This window comes from Bos indicus, chromosome 7 (genome assembly GCF_029378745.1).
Source record: "Bos indicus isolate NIAB-ARS_2022 breed Sahiwal x Tharparkar chromosome 7, NIAB-ARS_B.indTharparkar_mat_pri_1.0, whole genome shotgun sequence".
Classification (NCBI taxonomy): Eukaryota; Metazoa; Chordata; class Mammalia; order Artiodactyla; family Bovidae; genus Bos; species Bos indicus.
The window spans coordinates 4,975,113-4,993,200 of NC_091766.1; the positions used below are offsets into that span (position 1 = coordinate 4,975,113).

The 18,088-nt window shown below is 56.8% G+C and overlaps 2 protein-coding genes across 6 annotated transcripts in view; both read left to right on the forward strand.

Annotated features, from left to right (window-relative positions):
* Positions 1 to 5,731, forward strand: part of LOC109560819 (IQ domain-containing protein N-like) — a 33,929-nt gene extending 28,198 nt beyond the window's left edge. For all 4 annotated transcript variants that reach the window (XM_070792521.1, XM_070792519.1, XM_070792520.1 and 1 more), the window contains exon 4: positions 4,717 to 5,731. In XM_070792521.1, the coding sequence (XP_070648622.1) occupies positions 4,717 to 5,646 (930 nt within the window). In that variant the 3' untranslated portion in view covers positions 5,647 to 5,731. The remainder of the gene's footprint in view (positions 1 to 4,716) is intronic.
* The window catches only part of CIST1 (colon, intestine and stomach enriched 1), a 48,660-nt gene extending 37,014 nt beyond the window's left edge, over positions 1 to 11,646 (forward strand). The window contains exons 1-4 of one of the 2 annotated variants that reach the window (XM_019963560.2): positions 6,691 to 6,869; positions 9,473 to 9,862; positions 11,232 to 11,383; positions 11,500 to 11,646. In XM_019963560.2, coding sequence (XP_019819119.2) covers positions 6,764 to 6,869; positions 9,473 to 9,862; positions 11,232 to 11,383; positions 11,500 to 11,547 — 696 coding nt within the window. In that variant the 5' untranslated portion in view covers positions 6,691 to 6,763 and the 3' untranslated portion in view covers positions 11,548 to 11,646. Of the gene's footprint in view, positions 1 to 6,690; positions 6,870 to 9,472; positions 9,863 to 11,231; positions 11,384 to 11,499 lie in introns of those variants that run through there. The other variant, XM_070792523.1, reaches the window with a different exon arrangement.
* The last annotated feature ends 6,442 nt before the right edge of the window (positions 11,647 to 18,088 follow it).

Genomic DNA, 18,088 nt, shown 5'->3' on the forward strand with positions numbered 1-18,088 from the left:
ATGGTTGAGGGGGTGGTTCCCGGCTTTTCACAGCCACTGATGGCCTGCAGATTGGCCCTGAGCCTCGCCCAGCCATCTATGACCAGTGGGGTGGCCTCCAGCGTCACCCAGCCACCTGTGACCAGTGGGGTGACCTCCACACTTGCCCAGCCACCTGTGACTAGTGGGGTGGATCCCAAGCTCAGCCAGCCACCTGTGACCAGTGGGGTGGCCCCCAGCCTTGCCCAGGCACCTGTGACTACTGGAGTGGCCCGCAGCTTAAGCCAGACATCTGTGACTGGTGGGGTTGTCCCCAGCCTAAGCCAGCCATCTTTGACATTTGGAGTATCCCCCTGCCTAAGCCAGCCATCTTTTACCAGTGGGATGGCTCCTAGCTTAGGCCAGCCTTCTATGACTTGTGTGGTGGCCCCCCGCCTAGCGCAGCCATCTGTGGCCACTAGGGGGACCCCCAGCCTGGCCCAGCTACCTGTGATGAGTGGTGCAGGTTGTGCTATGAGTCAGCCGAGTTGGGCCCCTAGGGTGAGTCCAAATCTACCATCCTCGAGGGTGGATGCAGTGACTCCCAGTCAGCATTATTCATCCTTTGCCATTGAAGTCACCTCGGGTGCACCATATGCATCAGTGGCTAATGGCGTGGGCCAGGGTCTGAGCCAGCCAGCCGTGTCTGCTAGGGTGGACCCACGTCAAGATCCTCTGACAGTCAGAGGGGTGGCCCCGCATCCCCAGGTCCCTGAGTTCAGCGAGGTGGCCCTGGGCTTTCATCAGCTGCCTGGTATTGGTGGGAGGCACCCAAGAGTAACGGAACAACCTGCTGTCATCGTTTCTGCTCCAAACCTCTACCAAGCGCCTGTGGCCAGTGGGGAGGACTCTTGTCTAGGCCAGGAAGCCAGTGTGTCTCTGTTGAGGGGCATGTCTGTGAGCAGATCCCAGGGTGCCACAGCCTCCGAAGTGCTCCCAGATGTGTCTCGGGGGACTCTGGCTACTGGCATGTTCCTAAGTATGTCTCAGGTACCCATGGCCCCTGGCAGAGCAGGGAGGGTGGGCCAGAGGAGTGTGGCTACCGCCATGGGCCCAAGCCAGTCTCAGATGAGCAGGGGCATGGCTCCCATGACATCCCGTGCCTCTGTGGCTGCTGCCCCTTTGACTCATGAATCGGCCAGGATGGCTCCTGGCTTCTCTCAGGCTTCAGTGTCCAGTAGACTGGGTGTGAGTTCGTCTAAGTTTTCCGTGACCAGTGTGGGCCCCAGCATATCTCAGGTCAGCGTGGATCTTCCAGTATCTCTGGACCACCGGTGTCCTTCTGTGTCCACAATCTCCAGCAGTTACCAACAAGCTGATGTTATCATCCAGGAGCCTACAATGGGCATGCCCAGTGCTGTGGCCCCAGGTTCTGTAGCCGGTGGCATGGCCTCTACTCTCCCCCCAGGGTCCATGATCAGAGACATGGGCCAGAGCCTTCCTCCAGGGCCCATATTGAGTTGTGTGGCCCCCAGCCTTCCACCAGGTTATGTGGTCAATGGTGTAGTCCATACTCTTCCCCCTGGGTCCATGATCAGTGGCGTGGGCCTGAGCCTTCCCCCAGGGTCCGTGATCAGTGGTGTGGGCCTGGGTCTCCCCCCAGGGTCTGTGATCGGTGGCGTGGGCCTGGGTCTCCCCCCAGGGTCTGTGATCGGTGGCGTGGGCCTGGGTCTCCCCCCAGGGTCTGTGATTGGTGGCGTGGGCCAGGGCCTTCTCCCAGGATCTGTGATCGGTGGCGTGGGCCAGGGCCTTCCCCCGGGGTCTGTGATTGGTGGCGTGGGCCAGGGCCTTCCCCCGGGGTCTGTGATCGGTGACGTGGGCCAGGGCCTTCTCCCGGGGCCTGTGATCGGTGGCGTGGGTCAGGGCTTTCCCCCAGGGCCTGTGATTGGTGGCGTGGGCCAGGGCTTTCCCCCAGGGCCTGTGATCGGTGGCGTGGGCCAGGGCTTTCCCCCAGGGCCTGTGATCGGTGGCGTGGGCCAGGGCTTTCCCCCAGGGCCTGTGATCTGTGGCGTGGGTCAGGGCCTTCCTCAAGGGCCTGTGATCGGTGGCATGGACCAGGGCCTTCCTCCAGGGCCTGTGATTGGTGGCGTGGGTCAGGGCCTTCCCCCAGGGCCTGTGATTGGTGGCGTGGGCCAGGGCCTTGCTCTAGATCCCATGAGCAGCAGTGTAGCCCAGGGCCTTCCTCCAGGGTTTGGGGCAACTGGCATGGCCAGAACTGTGCCTATGAGTTCTGTGGCGACTTCAGTGTCCCCCAGTCTGATTGCAGCATCTGGCAGTGACGGGAAGAAGCAAGGTCTCTCGGTGAAGCCGTCAGCTAGTCTAAGTGCTCCGGACCTGCTCTTAGATTCAGTGCTAGGTGCAGTGGACTCCAGAATCCCTCCTTGTCCTGTGAACTCTACTGTGGACACAGCATCTATGCCTGGGGGACTGAGTCAGAACCTAGTTCTGGAGCCCATGGCTAGTACAGCCAGTCCACCCTCCACAGTCGGAGGCGTGGCCCCGAGCCTTCCCCAGGGGTCCCTGCTGATTGGAATCTCTCCTCGTCCATACCATGGGGGCCTGGCAGGGGAAGGGTCCACAACCACCTTGCAGGCATCCCATCCCCCTGGCCTGGCTCAAGCTCCCCTCCAGGAAGCTCCTGGCATGGCTGGTGGAGTATACCAAGTGCCTTCGGTTCTGCAAAGAGCCTCACAGTTGAACCAGGCCATTGGGGTGGTGACGGCATTTGAGACCACAGATCCCAAGACTGTGATGAGGCCAGAGGACCCGGGCAGGGCTCCTCCCCAGGGGTCCGTATCCAGGCAGGGGTCCGAAGTCCTTGCGGCAACCCCATGGATATACCATAGTCCCCTGGCAATAGACACTGACTACAGCCAAGAATTCCCTGTAGAGAATGAGGCTCTTCCCAAAGACCAGAGGCCGCTATTGGAGGAGGTAGCTCCCGGCCAAGCTAAGTCAATGCCCAGCAGTGTGGCCTCTGTCCTTCCCCAGTCGCCAAGTCTTGCCAAGCCCTCCACGGTCAGTAGTGGCACCCCAACCCTGCAGCAGAGGTCAGAGACCAATTTGGTGGCCCCTGGTTCCCACACTGCAGCTGCCAGCCCCAGTGTGCAGACGGTGCCCATCACGGGCACTGGGGCCCCACTGGCTCACCCGCAGACTCCAAGCTCTCACACTACACTCCGGAGCCCCTCGGCTTATCAAAAGGCTTTGGTGGCTCATATACTGCCTCAGAGCCCCTCAATGACCCACCAGTCCCGTGGGATCATGGCTTCTACTGGAGTCTCAGGGTCACCCAAGCCGACCCATGACAATACTGCGGCCACCGGTCTACACCCAGGGTCTGTGGCTTGGACGGGGACCCCAAGAACTTCCCGGAGGTCACAGCCACGTGTTTCACCTCATCCATCCCTGTTTAGAAAGATGACGTACAGTGGTTTCCAGAAGGAAGCCATTCCCAGCGCACCCCAGAAGACAGCGGCTGGCGGTCTGATTCAGAATGGCCACAGGCCCCTTGGCCCTAGAACATCCTTCAGGTCCATGCATGCTATTTCTGTACCAGAAAAGCCAGACAGTTCTGCAGCTGGGACTGTGCCCTCCGGTCAGGAGCAGCAGGATGCCCCCAAGTCCTCGCAGAAATTTCCTAAACATTCCCTGCATGCACCGCCAGCCTTAACGCCAATAATCCACACTAATGAGCTGGCACAGGGCATGGCCAGCTCTAAGCAGAACCCTGGGATTCGGAGGGTGTCTCTGGGTTATGAGTCTTCACCGAGGGGTTCCCGGCGGCCCCTTTTTAGGCAGGAGTTGCCGCAGGCGTCTCCAATTTCCCTTAGCTTCATGGCTCCTGCAGAGAGTCTCAGGCCATCCGTGACTCCCGCTGGCATTCTTGGAACTTCTGTGACTCCTGCTGAGAGTCTCAGGGCGTCCCTGACGCCGGCTGACCATCTTGGGGCATCCCTGACTCCGGGTGACAGTCTTGGGGCGTCTCTGGCTCCAGCTGACCATCTTGGGGCATCCTTGACTCCAGCAGACAGTCTTGGGGCATCCCTGACTCCAGCTGACCATCTTGGGGCATCCCTGACTCCAGCAGACAGTCTTGGGGCATCCCTGACTCCAGCTGACCATCTTGGGGCATCCCTGACTCCAGCAGACAGTCTCGGGGCATCCCTGACTTCAGCAGACAGTCTCGGGGCGTCCCTGACTGTGGCTGACAGTCTTGGGGCGTCCCAGACTCCAGCTGACCATCTGGGGGCGTCCCTGACTCCGGCTGACCAACTTGGGGTGCCCCTGACCCCAGCTGACAGTCTCGGGGCATCCCTGACTGCAGCTGACAATCTGGGGGCATCCCTGCCTCCAGCTGACCATCTTGGGGCATCCCTGACTCCGGTTGACAGTCTTGGGGCATCCCTGACTCCAGCAGACAGTCTCGGGGCATCCCTGACTCCGGCTGACCATCTCAGGGCATCCCTGACTCCAGCTGACAGTCTCGGGGCGTCCCTGACTCCGGCTGACAGTGTTGGGGCATCCCAGACTCCAGCTGACCATCTGGGGGCGTCCCTGACTCCGGCTGACCAACTTGGGGTGCCCCTGACCCCATCTGACAGTCTCAGGGCATCCCTGACTCCAGCTGACAATCTGGGGGCGTCCCTGACTCCGGCTGACAGTCTCGGGATGTCCCTGACTCCCGCTGTACTCCAGGGCCCAGAGGACACTGCCATGTCTGGTGGTCAAGCGAGGAATTCTACCATCCCCAGCATAGCAGTTGGGCCCAGGGGCAGCACCGTGGCCCCTGGAGGCGCTTGGGAGCCAGCTGGGGGCACTGTGCCCTGGGATGTCGTGGGCAGCAAGGCAGCGGTGGACCCGAGACAGCCGAGGGAGTTGGTGGCATCAGTGCAGGCTGTAGAGAAGATAATCATCCACGCGGCGGTCATCATCCAGGCGTGTGCACGTGGCTTCCTGGTGCGCCGTACCATCAAGGTGTGGCACCAGTGGGCCATCATCATCCAGGCTGCCTGGCGTGGCTACTGTGTGCGGCGGGACCTGGCCCGCCTCTGCCGAGCTGCCACCATCATCCAGGCTGCGTGGAGAGGCTTCGTCATCCGCCAGAGCCGCACCCAGCAAATGCTGCTCCAGAACGTATGGGCTAAGACCGGCAGTGGGGCTAGGATGACGTCTGACCACCGCTGCTTCCAGTCCTGCCAGCCCCATGTCTGTGCTCTCTGCCAGTCCCTGACCTCCGGACTCGGAAGCCCACCCAGCGTGGTGATGCTTGTGGGTTCCAGCCCCCGCACATGCCACACGTGCGGCCACACGCTGCCCACCCGGGTGGTGCATGGCACGGGCCGGGGTGCTGCCAGCCAGGCCGGTGTGCCACGGGGCTGCCTGACCCAGTCAACCGCCCAGAGCCTTCGGCGGCCACCCCATCATCAGACCAAGGCGGCCACGGCCATCCAGTCTGCCTGGAGGGGCTTCGTCGTGCGTCGTCGGCTGAAGCAGCAACAGGACGCAGCCAAGATGCTTCAAGCCACCTGGCGCGGCCACAGCACCCGGGCCTCCCTCACCACGGACGCGCTCCTGGGGCCAGCGGTGTGGGACAACTCACGACACACGCAGTGGCCAGGCGTCTAGGACCTTGGCTTACTGGTGGGGGGATGCCAGGGGAGGGGCCGCATGGCTCTCTGGGTTTCATGAATAAAGCCCTCCACAGCCTGGATCTTGGCCTCCTGTGCGTGTGGGCGTCTTGGGCATGGTGTGGGGTGGGAATCTGGGGGCCCTAGAACATCCTGGACTGGAGGGGTGCAAAACTTTCAGCCACGCTGCAGGCACCTGGGGTCTGTGCCTGGAATCTGGACCCTAAGCCTTCTGCGGAGGTCAGGGCGGCCAGCCTGGACTCACTTGTGCCACCATATTCATCCAGGGCGAGCAGGGCAGCGTCCAGTCAGTTGTGGACGGAAGCACCCCAGAAGCCATTGTCTGGGGGGCCTGACTTGGAATGGCCACCATGAGGCCCTTGTTCCTAGAAAATCCTAGAGGCTTCCAGCCACATCCTGACTTGGGGGGATGCTGGGCCACCCTCAAGGGGCCCCAGTGTAGGTGAGAGAGAGCTGGACGCAGGTGGGATCAGGGACACGGCAGAGGGAGGGGCCTGGGGGCACCCAGAGAGGACAGCCTGGCCAAGCGGAGGGGCATGGGGGTGACAGCATGGGCTTGGGAAAGGCATAGGGGGCAGCAGAGTGGTGGGGGCTTCAGTGGAAGCTAGGAGGGGCAAGGGTGTCCTGGAGAGACGTGTGTGCGTGCCAAGTCACTTGAGTCGTGTCGAACACTGACCCCACGGACGACCAGGCTCCTCTGTCCATGGGATTCTCCAGGCAAGAATACTGGAGTGGGTTGCCCTGCCCTGCTCCAGTGGATCTTCCCGGCCGAGGGATCGAACCTGCCAGTCTCTTGCGTCTCCTGCATTGGCAGACGGATTCTTTACCGCTAGCGCCACTTGGGAAGTCCCCTGAGGGGACAGGCAGAGTGTAACGCTTTGGGGTCATGAACCAAGAGGGTTTGTTAGGAGAGGTGGAGGGGGAAGTCAGGAATGAACATGCGCCCCTCACATGCCCTGCGTCCGGAGGCCCCGCCTCCGCCTCGGCCCTGAGCAGTGCCGCGCGCCGACAGCAGGGGGCGCGCAGGTGTAAAGAGCGGGCACCTGGCCACACACCTGTGCGGAGCCCGTCTTTCCCCCTCTCCTCTCGCAAGAATGGCGAGCTCCCAGCCGCCGCTGCCGCCGCCGCCGCCGCCGCTTCTATTGCTGGCTCTGCTGCTCCTGCTGAAAGCTTCCTCTGTTTCCACGGCCACCTCTACAGGTAAGAACAGGTAAGATCCGGCTTCCAGGAAGCTGGAGGGGGAAGTGGCCTAGTCGCACACCTGGTGTCTGGACACCTCCCTCAGGCCACACTAGTCTGCCACCGCCCCCCACCCCCCTCCTCGCCCGGAGCTGTTGCTCTTCCTGGAAGCAAAAACAGCGGGAGCACCAGCCCCTCCATCCCCCCACTCCTCACCCCAGTCCTGAGGGTGCCAGGTCTGCCACCCCAGCGTTACATGAACAGCGACAGGCTGGTGAATGCCGCCTACCCAACTGGAGGTTCCGTTCCCAATCTCAATTTCTCTTAGCCAGCCCCCAAAGGGAGAAGGGTGAGAACCCAGGGACCATGGGGATGCGGGCGGGAGAAGGGCTTACTTCCTGCTCGCTGAACATCCATGGCTCCCAGCGGGAGGTTCTTGGCCCCTGACTTAATTTCTTTCTGTTTCCCTGTAAGATAACTCCTGGGGTGGAGAAGAGTTGAATTTCTTGCATCCATGGCCCCCATCCTTTCCACCGCATCAAGTCTCTGACCAGTGTCCCAGCCCCAAACCTGGAATATCAGAGTGGAGGCCACCACAAACGAGACTCTCATAGCAGACAAAAGCTTTACTCAGAAGGACCACATAGCTCAGGAAACTGAGGCTCAGACAAGCCACATTTCCTAACCTGTGCCAGACCCAGATTAAACCAACTGACTTGACTCACGCCAGCCTCCTGGTCTAGGAGTCTCTGGGCAAAGCAAAGTCCTGGCATGGTGCATAGACTCAGCCCCACTTTACCTTCTGGTCGACTTTCCAGCAGCTCACGAGTGCTCTGTCTGTGCCAGGCACTCAGCGGAGCTTATGTCCTCCACAACCTCCTCTTTCCAGTTTGCCTTAGTTTGCTTTAGAAGTACAACTCCTCAGAGGTCTCGCTTGGCTTGGGGTCCACTGTGGCCCCTGAGTCATCTTCATTTCAGCTGAAACCTGTCATCTGGATTCCTTCTCAATGGTAGGAGACAGTTTGAGCAGGCTGGACTCTTAGTCCTTGACGCCTTGGGGGTTTTGTTTTGTTTTTTACTTTATTTTTAATTGAAGGATAATTGCTTTACAATGTTGGTTTCATTTCTCCCAAATATCAACATCAATCAGACTTAGGTGTACATATGTCCCCTCCCTCTTGAACCTTCCTCCCACCTCCCACCCCTTCCCACCCCTCTAGGTTGTTAGAGCCCCAGTCTGAGTTCCCTGAGTCATGCAGCAAATTTCCATGGGCTGTCTACTTTACATGTGGTAGTGAATATGCTTCCATGCTACTCTCCCTGGAGATGGTTGAAGAGCCTTCTTACTTCCCAGTCACTGTGGGCCAGACACTCTACCACTGTGAGCCTCAGTTCCCCACCTGTGAAATGAGGATGAAGTCAGGCCAGTACACCATGTCTCCTTCCAGACTCATCTGTCATCCCCTCAGGAACTGGGAAACTGGGTAGAGAAATGGGGTCTGCATGAGGACCCAGCCCCCTCCTGGGGCCAGGGCCAGATGTTATTTCCTCATTTGTGCTGCTTAGGGTGAGGCAAGCACAAAGATCCACCCAGGGCAGAGTGGATTGGGTGTGGCAAGATATGGTTGATGAATGAACTTGCAATCAGTTAAGTTTACCAGCAGCCTGGAACTGGGAAGGAAGTAATTGTGGGAGGTGGCCCATGAAATCTTTACCCACCCTCAGCCTGGCCCCTTGGCTTGAAGCTAGGGAGCAGCTAGAGCAAGGTAGCAGAGGTTCTAGAGTCTTGTTGCTCAGTCGTGTCTGACTCTTTGTGACCCCACGAACGGCAGCACGCCAGGCTTTCCCATCCTTCACTTTCTCCCGGAGCTTGCTCAAACTCATGTCCATTGAGTCGGTGATGCCATCCAACCATCTCTTCTTCTGTTATCCCCTTCTCCTCCCGCCTTCAATCTTTCCCAATATCAGGGTCTTTTCCAATGAGTCGGCTCTTGGCATCAGGTGGCCAAAGTATTGGAGCTTCAGCTATGGCATCAATCCTTCCAATGAATATCTGCTGACTGTTCTTAGAGCTCAGGCCTCAGTGCCCCCATTAAAACCTTGAGTTTAGCCATGGGGACCTTCCGGGTACCTGGGAAAGGAGATTAGGGTCGATACTCTCTGGGAGCTCAAAGATGGATCTCTGCTGCCCAGCGTCACTGAGTATCAGACCTGCGTGTGCTCTCAGAGACTGACTTTCTGTGATGTCCATTTTACAGATAAGGAAACTGAGTCCCAGAAGGGTTGAAAGAGTTACCCAGCATGCTGCCTGGGTTGGCAGCCATTCCCTATATCCAGAAGAGTTCCAGAGCCCTGAAGAAGAGTAGGGGGCAGGGAGGGTCCACCCCAGACTGAAATGCTGGCTGTGGGAACTCAGATGAGGAACTTCAGACACCAACACCTTAGTTTCCCACTGAGCACTCCCACCGTGCACTAATCCCTCCAAGTCTCCCTAAGTGGTGGGTGTGGTCTACTGGCATAATAGGGAAAGAGGCATCTGGCGGGTTGGGGCCAGGGTTGCATATCCTTGTTCCTAATCATCTCCTTCCTACACCCCAATGGTGTTTTCTTTCCACATGTTACAGCCTCAGAGACGGACAACTTGACTTCCAAACCTCTGACTTCTTCCTTCAGCTCCAGCTCCCCTACTGTGTGGGAAAAGCAAACCAGCCAAGAGAAGCCAGAGACCGCCTCCACATCCCATCCCGACAGCTCTAGTTCAGAGTCCACAATCTCCCACAGCCCCTCAAATTCAGGGACAACCTCCACCACCCAGCCCACCTCCTCACAACCAGAGCCAGACACCCATCCCAGCTCTGGCTCCCCCAGTTCGGAGCACGCCGTCACCTCCCCCTCCCTGGGTTCTGTCTCCTTGGCCACCCTGCCTTGGAGTCCCACTCACCCCAAGCCCAGCACGGGGCCTCCCTCTGTGTCCTTGGCCACCACTGACCGGACATTCGAGACCTCTGGTTATGGTGAGTATTGGGACATTGGGGCCTGGAGGGGGATGGAAGGATTGAAGGTAGGAGGAGAAGGGGATGACAGAGGACGAGATGGTTGGATGGCATCACCGCTCCAATGGACATGAGTTTGAGCAAGCGCTTGGAGATGGCGAGGGTCAGGGAAGCCTGGAGTGCTGCAGTCCATAGGGTCGCAAAGAGTGGGACAAGGCTGAGCGACTGAAGGGGGGATGGTTGCGGGTACCAAGTTGCAGTTCTGGGATTGGCCACCAGGGGGAAACACAGTCCTAAGAATGTGCTGGGATGGGCCTCTTCCCCCCGCCACCCCCTCACCTCCCATCACCTAAGCCTCTTCAGACCTTCATCCCAAGCACATTTTATTAAGCATCTATTGCGGGAAACAGTTATGTTGGAAGATAGGTTATAAGTAAATTTGTTTATAAAAGAACAAAGTAGAGCAGGATAAAGGGTCGAAACGTGAGTGCAAAGGATTTGAAATTTTAAAAGCCTACTCGGCAGAGGTCTTAGTTTGAAGGGGGTGAAGGAAGGAACCATGCCGGTACCTAGAGGGAAACAGGATAGGCAGTGAGCACAGCAAGTGCAAAGACCCTGGGGTAGGACTGTTCGTGGGGCATCTGAGGAGCAACCAAGGAGAAGTGAGGTGGCTGGAATGGGGTGAGTGGGGTTCTAGCTGGGGTGGTGAGGGTGGGGAATTTGCACAGTGTGGTTATACAGGGTCCCTGGGGTCCAAGCATTTTTTAGAGAGTCTAGAAAAATCTATCATTCAAAATAATATGTTGTCTCCAAAACATGCAAAGAAGACTGCAAACATGAAGTATAATAACATTTTGCTATAAATTTAGTAACAGTTTGCTATAAATAAAAACATTTTGCTTAAAGTCACAGGATATAAAACCATCTTTACAAAGTGTCAAATTCTGTACATATCCTCAGAAAGACACTGCATTTGGGAATTGAGTTTTAGGTTGAATTTTTTTTTTTTTTTTTTTTCACTTTGCAAGAACTCCCAGAAATGGCCAACAGTGGAGTGCGAACACAGCAAAGAAAACGAATGCCTTGTAGACAAATCTATTCAAAAGAAAAGAAAGAGAAAAACAAAAGTGAAAGTAAAAGGGTAAAAAAATGTGCTTGAAAAGATAGTTACAGCAGCCACTAGAGAGGGAAGTAAGCATCGAGTCATGAGAAAGGACTTAAAGGCCCCGGGCTCTGTACTTCCACTGCAGGAGATGTGGGTTCGATTCAGGGAACTAAGATCCCACATGCCTCACAGCACAGTTAAAAAAAAAAAAAAGGCCCTGGGGCCCTGGTGTGTCTGTCTTAGAAGAATTCGGTGCTGTGGCTGACTCAGGGCTCCTCCCTTCAGCTCCAGGTGACTCTGGGGTTCCCAGGCTGCACAGGAACCCTGGTGTGGTGGTGGCCGTGTGTCTACTAGTGTCTGCTTTGCTCATCGGAGGTGCGATCATGGCAGTGAGGCGCTGTCACAACGGGGTTTCTGAGTTCCAGAAGCTGGATGAGGTATCCATGGCGGGGGAAGGCTGCACTGGGGTGGGGGTGCCCTCTCAGGCAGGGCAGGCCCCTGCTGCAGAGACTGCTGGTCCCTGAACACCCCCTCGTGTGTGTTCCTCCTTCAGGGGCTTGTGAGCCGAAGGTCATCTTCTGCCCATCACACACTGCCGTGATCTTCGATCTTTGAAGCTGAGGGAGAGGGACTTGGATGAGGCTGGGGCATCTGGCGAGGGGCAAAGCTTGTGGGAATAAAGCCCCTATCATTCCTCTGAGGCATCTTGAGTCATGGATTCATTTGACAAACATTTTAGAGTGTCTACTCTGTGCTGGGGTCACAGTGGGTAGGGACCCTTTCTCCACCCTTATGGAGCCCACAGTCTCAAGAGGGAAGACCGACAGCAGCCAGGTAATCAACTGATGTAATTTCAAATGGCTGAGGGCCGCACAGTGGGGTTGCAGCTGGATCCCAGGGTCCTGTGTGCCCAGGTTTGCCGAGAGGGCAGGGAGGTCTCTCTGGAAGGTGATACTGTTTTCCCCGGCCATACCATGCAGCTTGTGGGATCTTAGTTCCCCAACCAGGGATTGAACCCAGGCCCTCAGGAGTGAGAACATGGAGTTCCTAACCACTGGACCACCAGGGAGTTCCCTGGAAGGTGATATTTGTGCTGAGACCTGAAAGAGAGAACAGCGCCACTGTGGGGAACGCCAGGGAAGGCGTGCCTGGGAGCAGGCACAGCAAGTGCAAAGGCCCTGTGGTAGGTAGGAAGAACTTGGGGTGTTTGGGAAACAAGGAGATGAGTGAGGTCAGAGCTGGGTGAGCGAGAGATACGTGGAGCACCAGGTGGGCTATGGGAAAGAGTATGAGTTTTAGCCAGAACACCGTGGGGGCATTTTCAGGCAGCAAATGCCAAAATCCAACTTCAGGTCTTTAGGAGGGCAGATCAGCAGGGGGAGAGGCTCTGCAGGAGGCAGGAGCAGCCTGTGCAAAGGCTTGGAGACTGGACAGGGCCAGAAGCAGGCAGAGAACAGGGAGTCAAAACAATCCCCACCCTCCCTGCCCCAGTCTTGTGGTCCAGTGGTTAAGAAACTGCCTCCCAATACAGGGGATGTGGGTTCGATTCCTGGCTGGGGAACTAAGATCCCACATTCCAGGGGGCAGCTAAGCCCTCATGTGGCACGATGAGCCTGCACATCACAGCTAAGACCTGACACAGCAAATATAAATAGTTTAGAAAACAGCCACCACCACCCCCAACCCCTCCATTATCTCAGTCCTGTTTCCCAAGGTCTGAGCCAGGCATCCATTCTCTTCCCTCTCCTCGTACAGGAGGGAAAACTGAGTTCAGGGCGGGGCAGGCCCGGGGCTCGGGCCCGCGGTGGTTATGGGCTTTCCCTTCTAAGGGGACCTTCCAGGAGTCTCTAGCAGCTTGGGACATGGAGGCTTCAGGCTGGGTCTTGGTCTTGTTCCTTGGCCACGGTTCAGATCTGGAGCTGCCCCCTCAGGGCTGGGTTTACCGTGCAGTGAAAATGGGTGGTCAGAGAGGCTGGGGGTCAGGGTCACCCAGAACATGGAGGTGAAGCCTGCCCAGGGGAGGGTCACGCTCTGATGATTCTTGGAGGAAGAGGGGACAGCAGGGCCTCCTGGGCAGGCGGCGGGTGTGGTGAAACATTAACTTGTGGCAGCTTGGGAGGTGGCCTTTCCTCTCGCCACGGTGCCCCCTCATCCCACAGCCCCTCCTGGAGGCCCCCAGTTCCTGCTGCAGCTCCAGCCCCTACTGTTTGTGAAGTGAGTATTAACCAGAGGACCAGAGAAGGTCATCAATCTGCCTGCGGCAGCAGAGCATGACAAGTAACTTTCCCAGAGCCTCCAGGGACCCCCTGAAAGCCATCCGCATGTTCCTGAAGCCATTCCTCATGGACTCTGCTGTGAAGCCCATGTTCCAGACCCCAGGGACTGGGATAAATAAAATCCTCCCATCCTTTTCTTTCTTTCTTTATTTTTTTTTTTTTTGGAGAACAGTTGCTTTACAATATTGTGTTAGTTTCTGCTGTGCAATGAAGCGAATCAGTTTCATGTGTACAGATATCCACTTAGGGCTTCCCTGGTGGCTCAGATGGGAAAGAGTCTGCCTGCACTGCGGGAGACCTGGGTTCAATCCCTGGGTCGGGAAGATCCCCTGAAGAAGGAAATGGTATCTGCTTAAGAGAGTGGCAAAGCGTGAATCGGTTGGATAATATCACTGACTCTAGGACTTGAATCTGAACAAATTCCAGGAGATGGTGAAGGACAGGGAAGCCTGGCATGCTGTGGTCATTGGGCTCGCAGAGTCAGACACGACTTAGCGACTGAACAACAAATACTTGTATTCCCTCCCTCTTGGCCCTCCCTCCCACTCTACCGCGCCACCCCTCACGGAGCAGCGAGTTGAGTTCCCTGTGCTATAGAGCTCTTCCCACTGATTATCTGTTTAACACATGGTAATGTATACATGTCAACCCTAACTTCCTAATTCATCCCACCTTCCCCAAATCCCCCCATTCTGGCCTCAGAACTGCGCTTCCCTCTGCCTCTCTGCCTCCCTTCTCCCTGTTTCTCCGTCTCCATCTTTCTCTTTCCAACTCTCTCTCTGGCTCTGTCCTCTCCTCTCTCTGTCTCCCTCCCTCTCTCATAAGCAAACACAGGAACAATTAAACTTAATGCCTGCCCACTCTGGGCTCACCCCACCCCCCATCTCCCCCCACAAACACAGATGGTCAATGCTCCTGTCCACTCTGTCTCACACCAACTCAGTGACACTGTCACACCTTCCCAGTCTCTGTGCCTGCCACTTCCAGCTGGGTCCTGAGGGTAGCATGTGGGTGTGGGTATGTCCTGCTCAGGGCTGGCGCTCAGACAGTTAAGGGGCTCCAACAGGGCGGGGACCCTGGGCTGCCTCTTGGGCAGGCTTTGTCCTCCCTGCCCCCACTTCCTGCTGGGTCACAGGACTCAGTGGTGGCAGTGAGCTCAGACCTACCCAGGCCTCTCAGAACTTGTGTGAGTTTGAGGGGTTCCCAAGTGGTGGGCTGGGGTCCCTGAACTGTCCAGAGCTGGGCTGGGAGCTAAATGGACAGCCCATGGGGCCAGGGGACTTCTTCCTGAGGGTCCTGATGCTCCAAGGCTGCTGACTCTGGGAGGGAGTTGGGAGGGGCTTGGGGAGTACGTGTGGGTGCCAGACACGCTGCCCCTGGACAGAGGGCCCTGAGGAAGGCTGGACGGTCGTCCTGGCCCAGGCTACCGTGATTGAGTGTCTTCCAGGAGAGAGTGCAGGCTGTGGGAGTGGGCTCCCTGTCTAGGGGAGTCTCGCAGGGGAGTAGCTGGGCTCCCGGAGGCCAGAGATCTCATGTTCATCTCCTCAGGTTCAAAGACACCTCAGGCTTCCCTGAGGCATAACAGAACACTGCTCTCCTTCTCACTAAGCAAGGTGAGCAGTAGGGGTGGGGCTGTGACTGAAGCGGGGTGGCCTTGTTTGTGCTGTGGGGCAGGGGGCCCAGTACTTAGGAACACCCAGAGCAGCCTGAAGACCCACATGCAGGTGAGGAGACTGAAACCTTGAGAGGCCACGAGCAGGCTGCTTGTTCCAAGGACCCAGCCCCTGGCTGCAGCTGTTGCTTTACGGGGAGGAGAGCAGTGGAGGGGGTTGAGGGGAGGGAAGGCAGTACGGTCCCCTTAGGTCTGGATGCAAGGTTTCACCCAAGGAAAGGGGGTCTGGGTGTCCTCAGTCCAGGGTGAGGAGAGTGTGAAGCCTCTCACACCTCCTTTCTTTACAGGGCAGGGAAACTGAGGCAGGAGTAAAAGACAGTAGTGAGTGAGGAACTGGGAAGGGGCCGGATTTGAATCCCAGGTTACTGCCCGAGCGGCTGGGACACTCACACTCTGTGAGCATGCATGCTAAATCGCTTTAGTCATGTCCAACTCTGTGCGACCCCATGGACAGTAGCCTGCCAGGCTCCTCAGTCCATGGGGTTCTCCAGGCCAGAGTCCTGGAGTGGGCTGCCAGGCCCTCCTCCAGGGGGTCTTCACATTCCAGGGGAATCTTCCTGACCCAGGAATTGAACCTGTGTCTTTACATCTCCTGCAATGGCAGGTGGGTTCTTTACCACCACCTGGGAAGCCGCTGGGGCTCTATATATGCTTGTGTTTAAAAAAAAAGCTAAAGTTGCGTGGCTGGAGAGAAGTCAGTATGAGGTGGTCCCAGCAGCAGGCAAGGTCCCACATACCTTACCTTGCTTAGCCATGCCCCAGCTGCTAGCCGGTGGAGGAGAAAGATAAAGGTGACTCCAGTTTGCAGACGAGAAAACCGAGGCACAGAGAGGTTCTCTCTCCCTTAAGCTGAGTGGCTGAGTGAGCGTGAACCTGAGTCTTCAGGACCCTTTTCTGAGCTTGGAACCTCTGTCAACTGAGATGAATCCCCAACTGCTCCAATGGCCCAGGACACTCCCTGGCTGCCCTCTTTACTGTGGTATGTGATCAGGCAGCCCTGAACCCCAGCAGCTGGCTCCCTCTCCAAATTGCACCTTCCTTCTCTTTAAAGTGGGGGTCTTTGACATTCCCTGAAACACTCTTTTACAGCATCAGGCACCCCACTTGCACGTGGGGTGCCTCCTGCCCTGGGTCTGGGGACGCAGAGACTCACAGGCTGGGCAGACAGACCTTAAACCAAGAAGAAGGATAACCTCTGAAGGTGGGTGAATGTGAGTGAGGCTTCCCAGACTGGGCAGGGAGGGCTTCTCTGAGGAGGTGACATTTGAGTTGAAGAATGGATGTAAAGAAGAAGCCAGCCACAGGGAGAGCTGGGGGCAGGGCACTTCCTACAGAGGGCACAGCCTGTGCAAAGGCCCTGAGGCGGGTTTAAGGGAGCCGCTATGACAAGGCTGATGCTGCTGGAGCAGGTAGAGTGAGGGGTGATGGAGGAAGGTGAGAGGAAGTGGCGGGCAGGGCACGTGGGGCCTCTGGGGCCGAGGTGAGGGGTGTGGGTTGTGATCTAGAGGTGCTGAGAGCCACAGGAGGGTCAGGAGTAGGCAAGGAACAGATTGGAGGCTAGTCTTAGAGGCAAGACTAGCAGCCAGAGCTACGGCATATCAGGATTTCAGAGACAAGAGAGATGCACAAATCAAGCCAGCTTCTCAGCCTCTCTGCAATCCCTTCCCCACCCACCCCACCCCTCCTCCGCCAGGCCTTCTGTCCCCACTCCAGCCTCTCAGTGAGGAAAGCAATTAGTCTGGAGTGGCCGGTTGATTAATCTGCAGCTGAGAGGCCCAGAGGACCCTCCCCTCCCCCACCTGCAGCTCTGAGAGTTCCACCCTCCCGCCACCCTTCTCCTACCCTCACTCTGGATGAGGGAGAGGCAATCGGGATGGATCCCAGGAGTCAGGGTTTGCTGAAGAACCACCCCTCCCAACCCACTGCAGGGCTATCAACTGCTCCCTATAGGGCCTGGCTTGTCTATTTCACCCCAAAACCAGCTATCTCCCCACCCCAAAGAGCCCAGATCCATATTTCAAGCTGCCTCCTCTGGTTTCCCCTGGGAGTCATGTGATGCTCAAATGAAACCTGAATTCACCAGCTCTTTGGTGCTTCCTCCCAGATCTTCCCCATCTAGGTGGTGGTTGCCCCACCCACCCAGAGAACTGCGTGACTCGTCACCCATCGAAATCATGAGTTACCTTTGAATCCCCTTGAACATCCTATAGCTATGGCCTGTCTCTCAACCACCAAAACATGTCCCAAATCCACTCATGGGCCCCAGCCTGGCCCATGTCCCACCCCCCAGATGCTGTCCCAGCCTCTATTCTCCCCCAATGGTCCCTGCTCCCTGGCAGACACAGGAGGCTCCTTAAAATCATAAAGGGAAGAACTTCCCTGGTAGGTCAGTGAATAAGACTCAGTTCTTGATTCAGGGGGCCCAGGTTTGATCCATGGTCAGGGAACTAGATCCCAAATATCACAACTGATACCTGGCTCAGCCTAAATAAATAAATAAATAAATAATATATATATATATATATTTAAAAAATCATAAAGCAAGTGGTGTAACTTGAGAGCTCTCAATCCACACCCAGAAGCAACACCCAACTCATCACCCCACCCCCGAGGCCCCACATCAATTTCCCACCAACTCACCTCCTCGAACTCCATTCCCGCCTCCCCTCACTGTCCATCTAACCGACCAGCTTGATCCTACCTCAGGGCCTGTGCATGTTCTGTTCCCTCTGCCTGGCATGCTACTTCCCTAGCTCTCCCATGGCCAGCTCCTTTTCCTCTTTCCAGTCTCAGCTCAAAGTCCTCTCTTCAAAAGACCCTCAATTACCCCTGAGCAACATTAATGGCCCCTCCTCCAGTCACACCCCCAGTCCCTGGCATAGTTTCCTCTTCTTCCTAGCACCATGCAAGCCATCTTTTTGTATTCAATGAATAAATGGATGAACATAAATGTGGGCAAGTGATTTTCCCATCTAGAAATCCATTTCCTGAAGAAGAGGCAGCTGATGTCTCCATGGGCCTCCCGTTCTGGAAGGAGCCCATTGTTTCCACCTCCCCACCCTCAGCTTTCCCTGCACGTCCTCCAGCTGCCAGGGATCCTCCCTGGGGAGCCTAGGATGGAACACTTCGGTTTTTGCATTAGAATTCAGATGCCCCTGGGAGAGAAGGATGACGTGTGCGTGTGGGAACAGTCA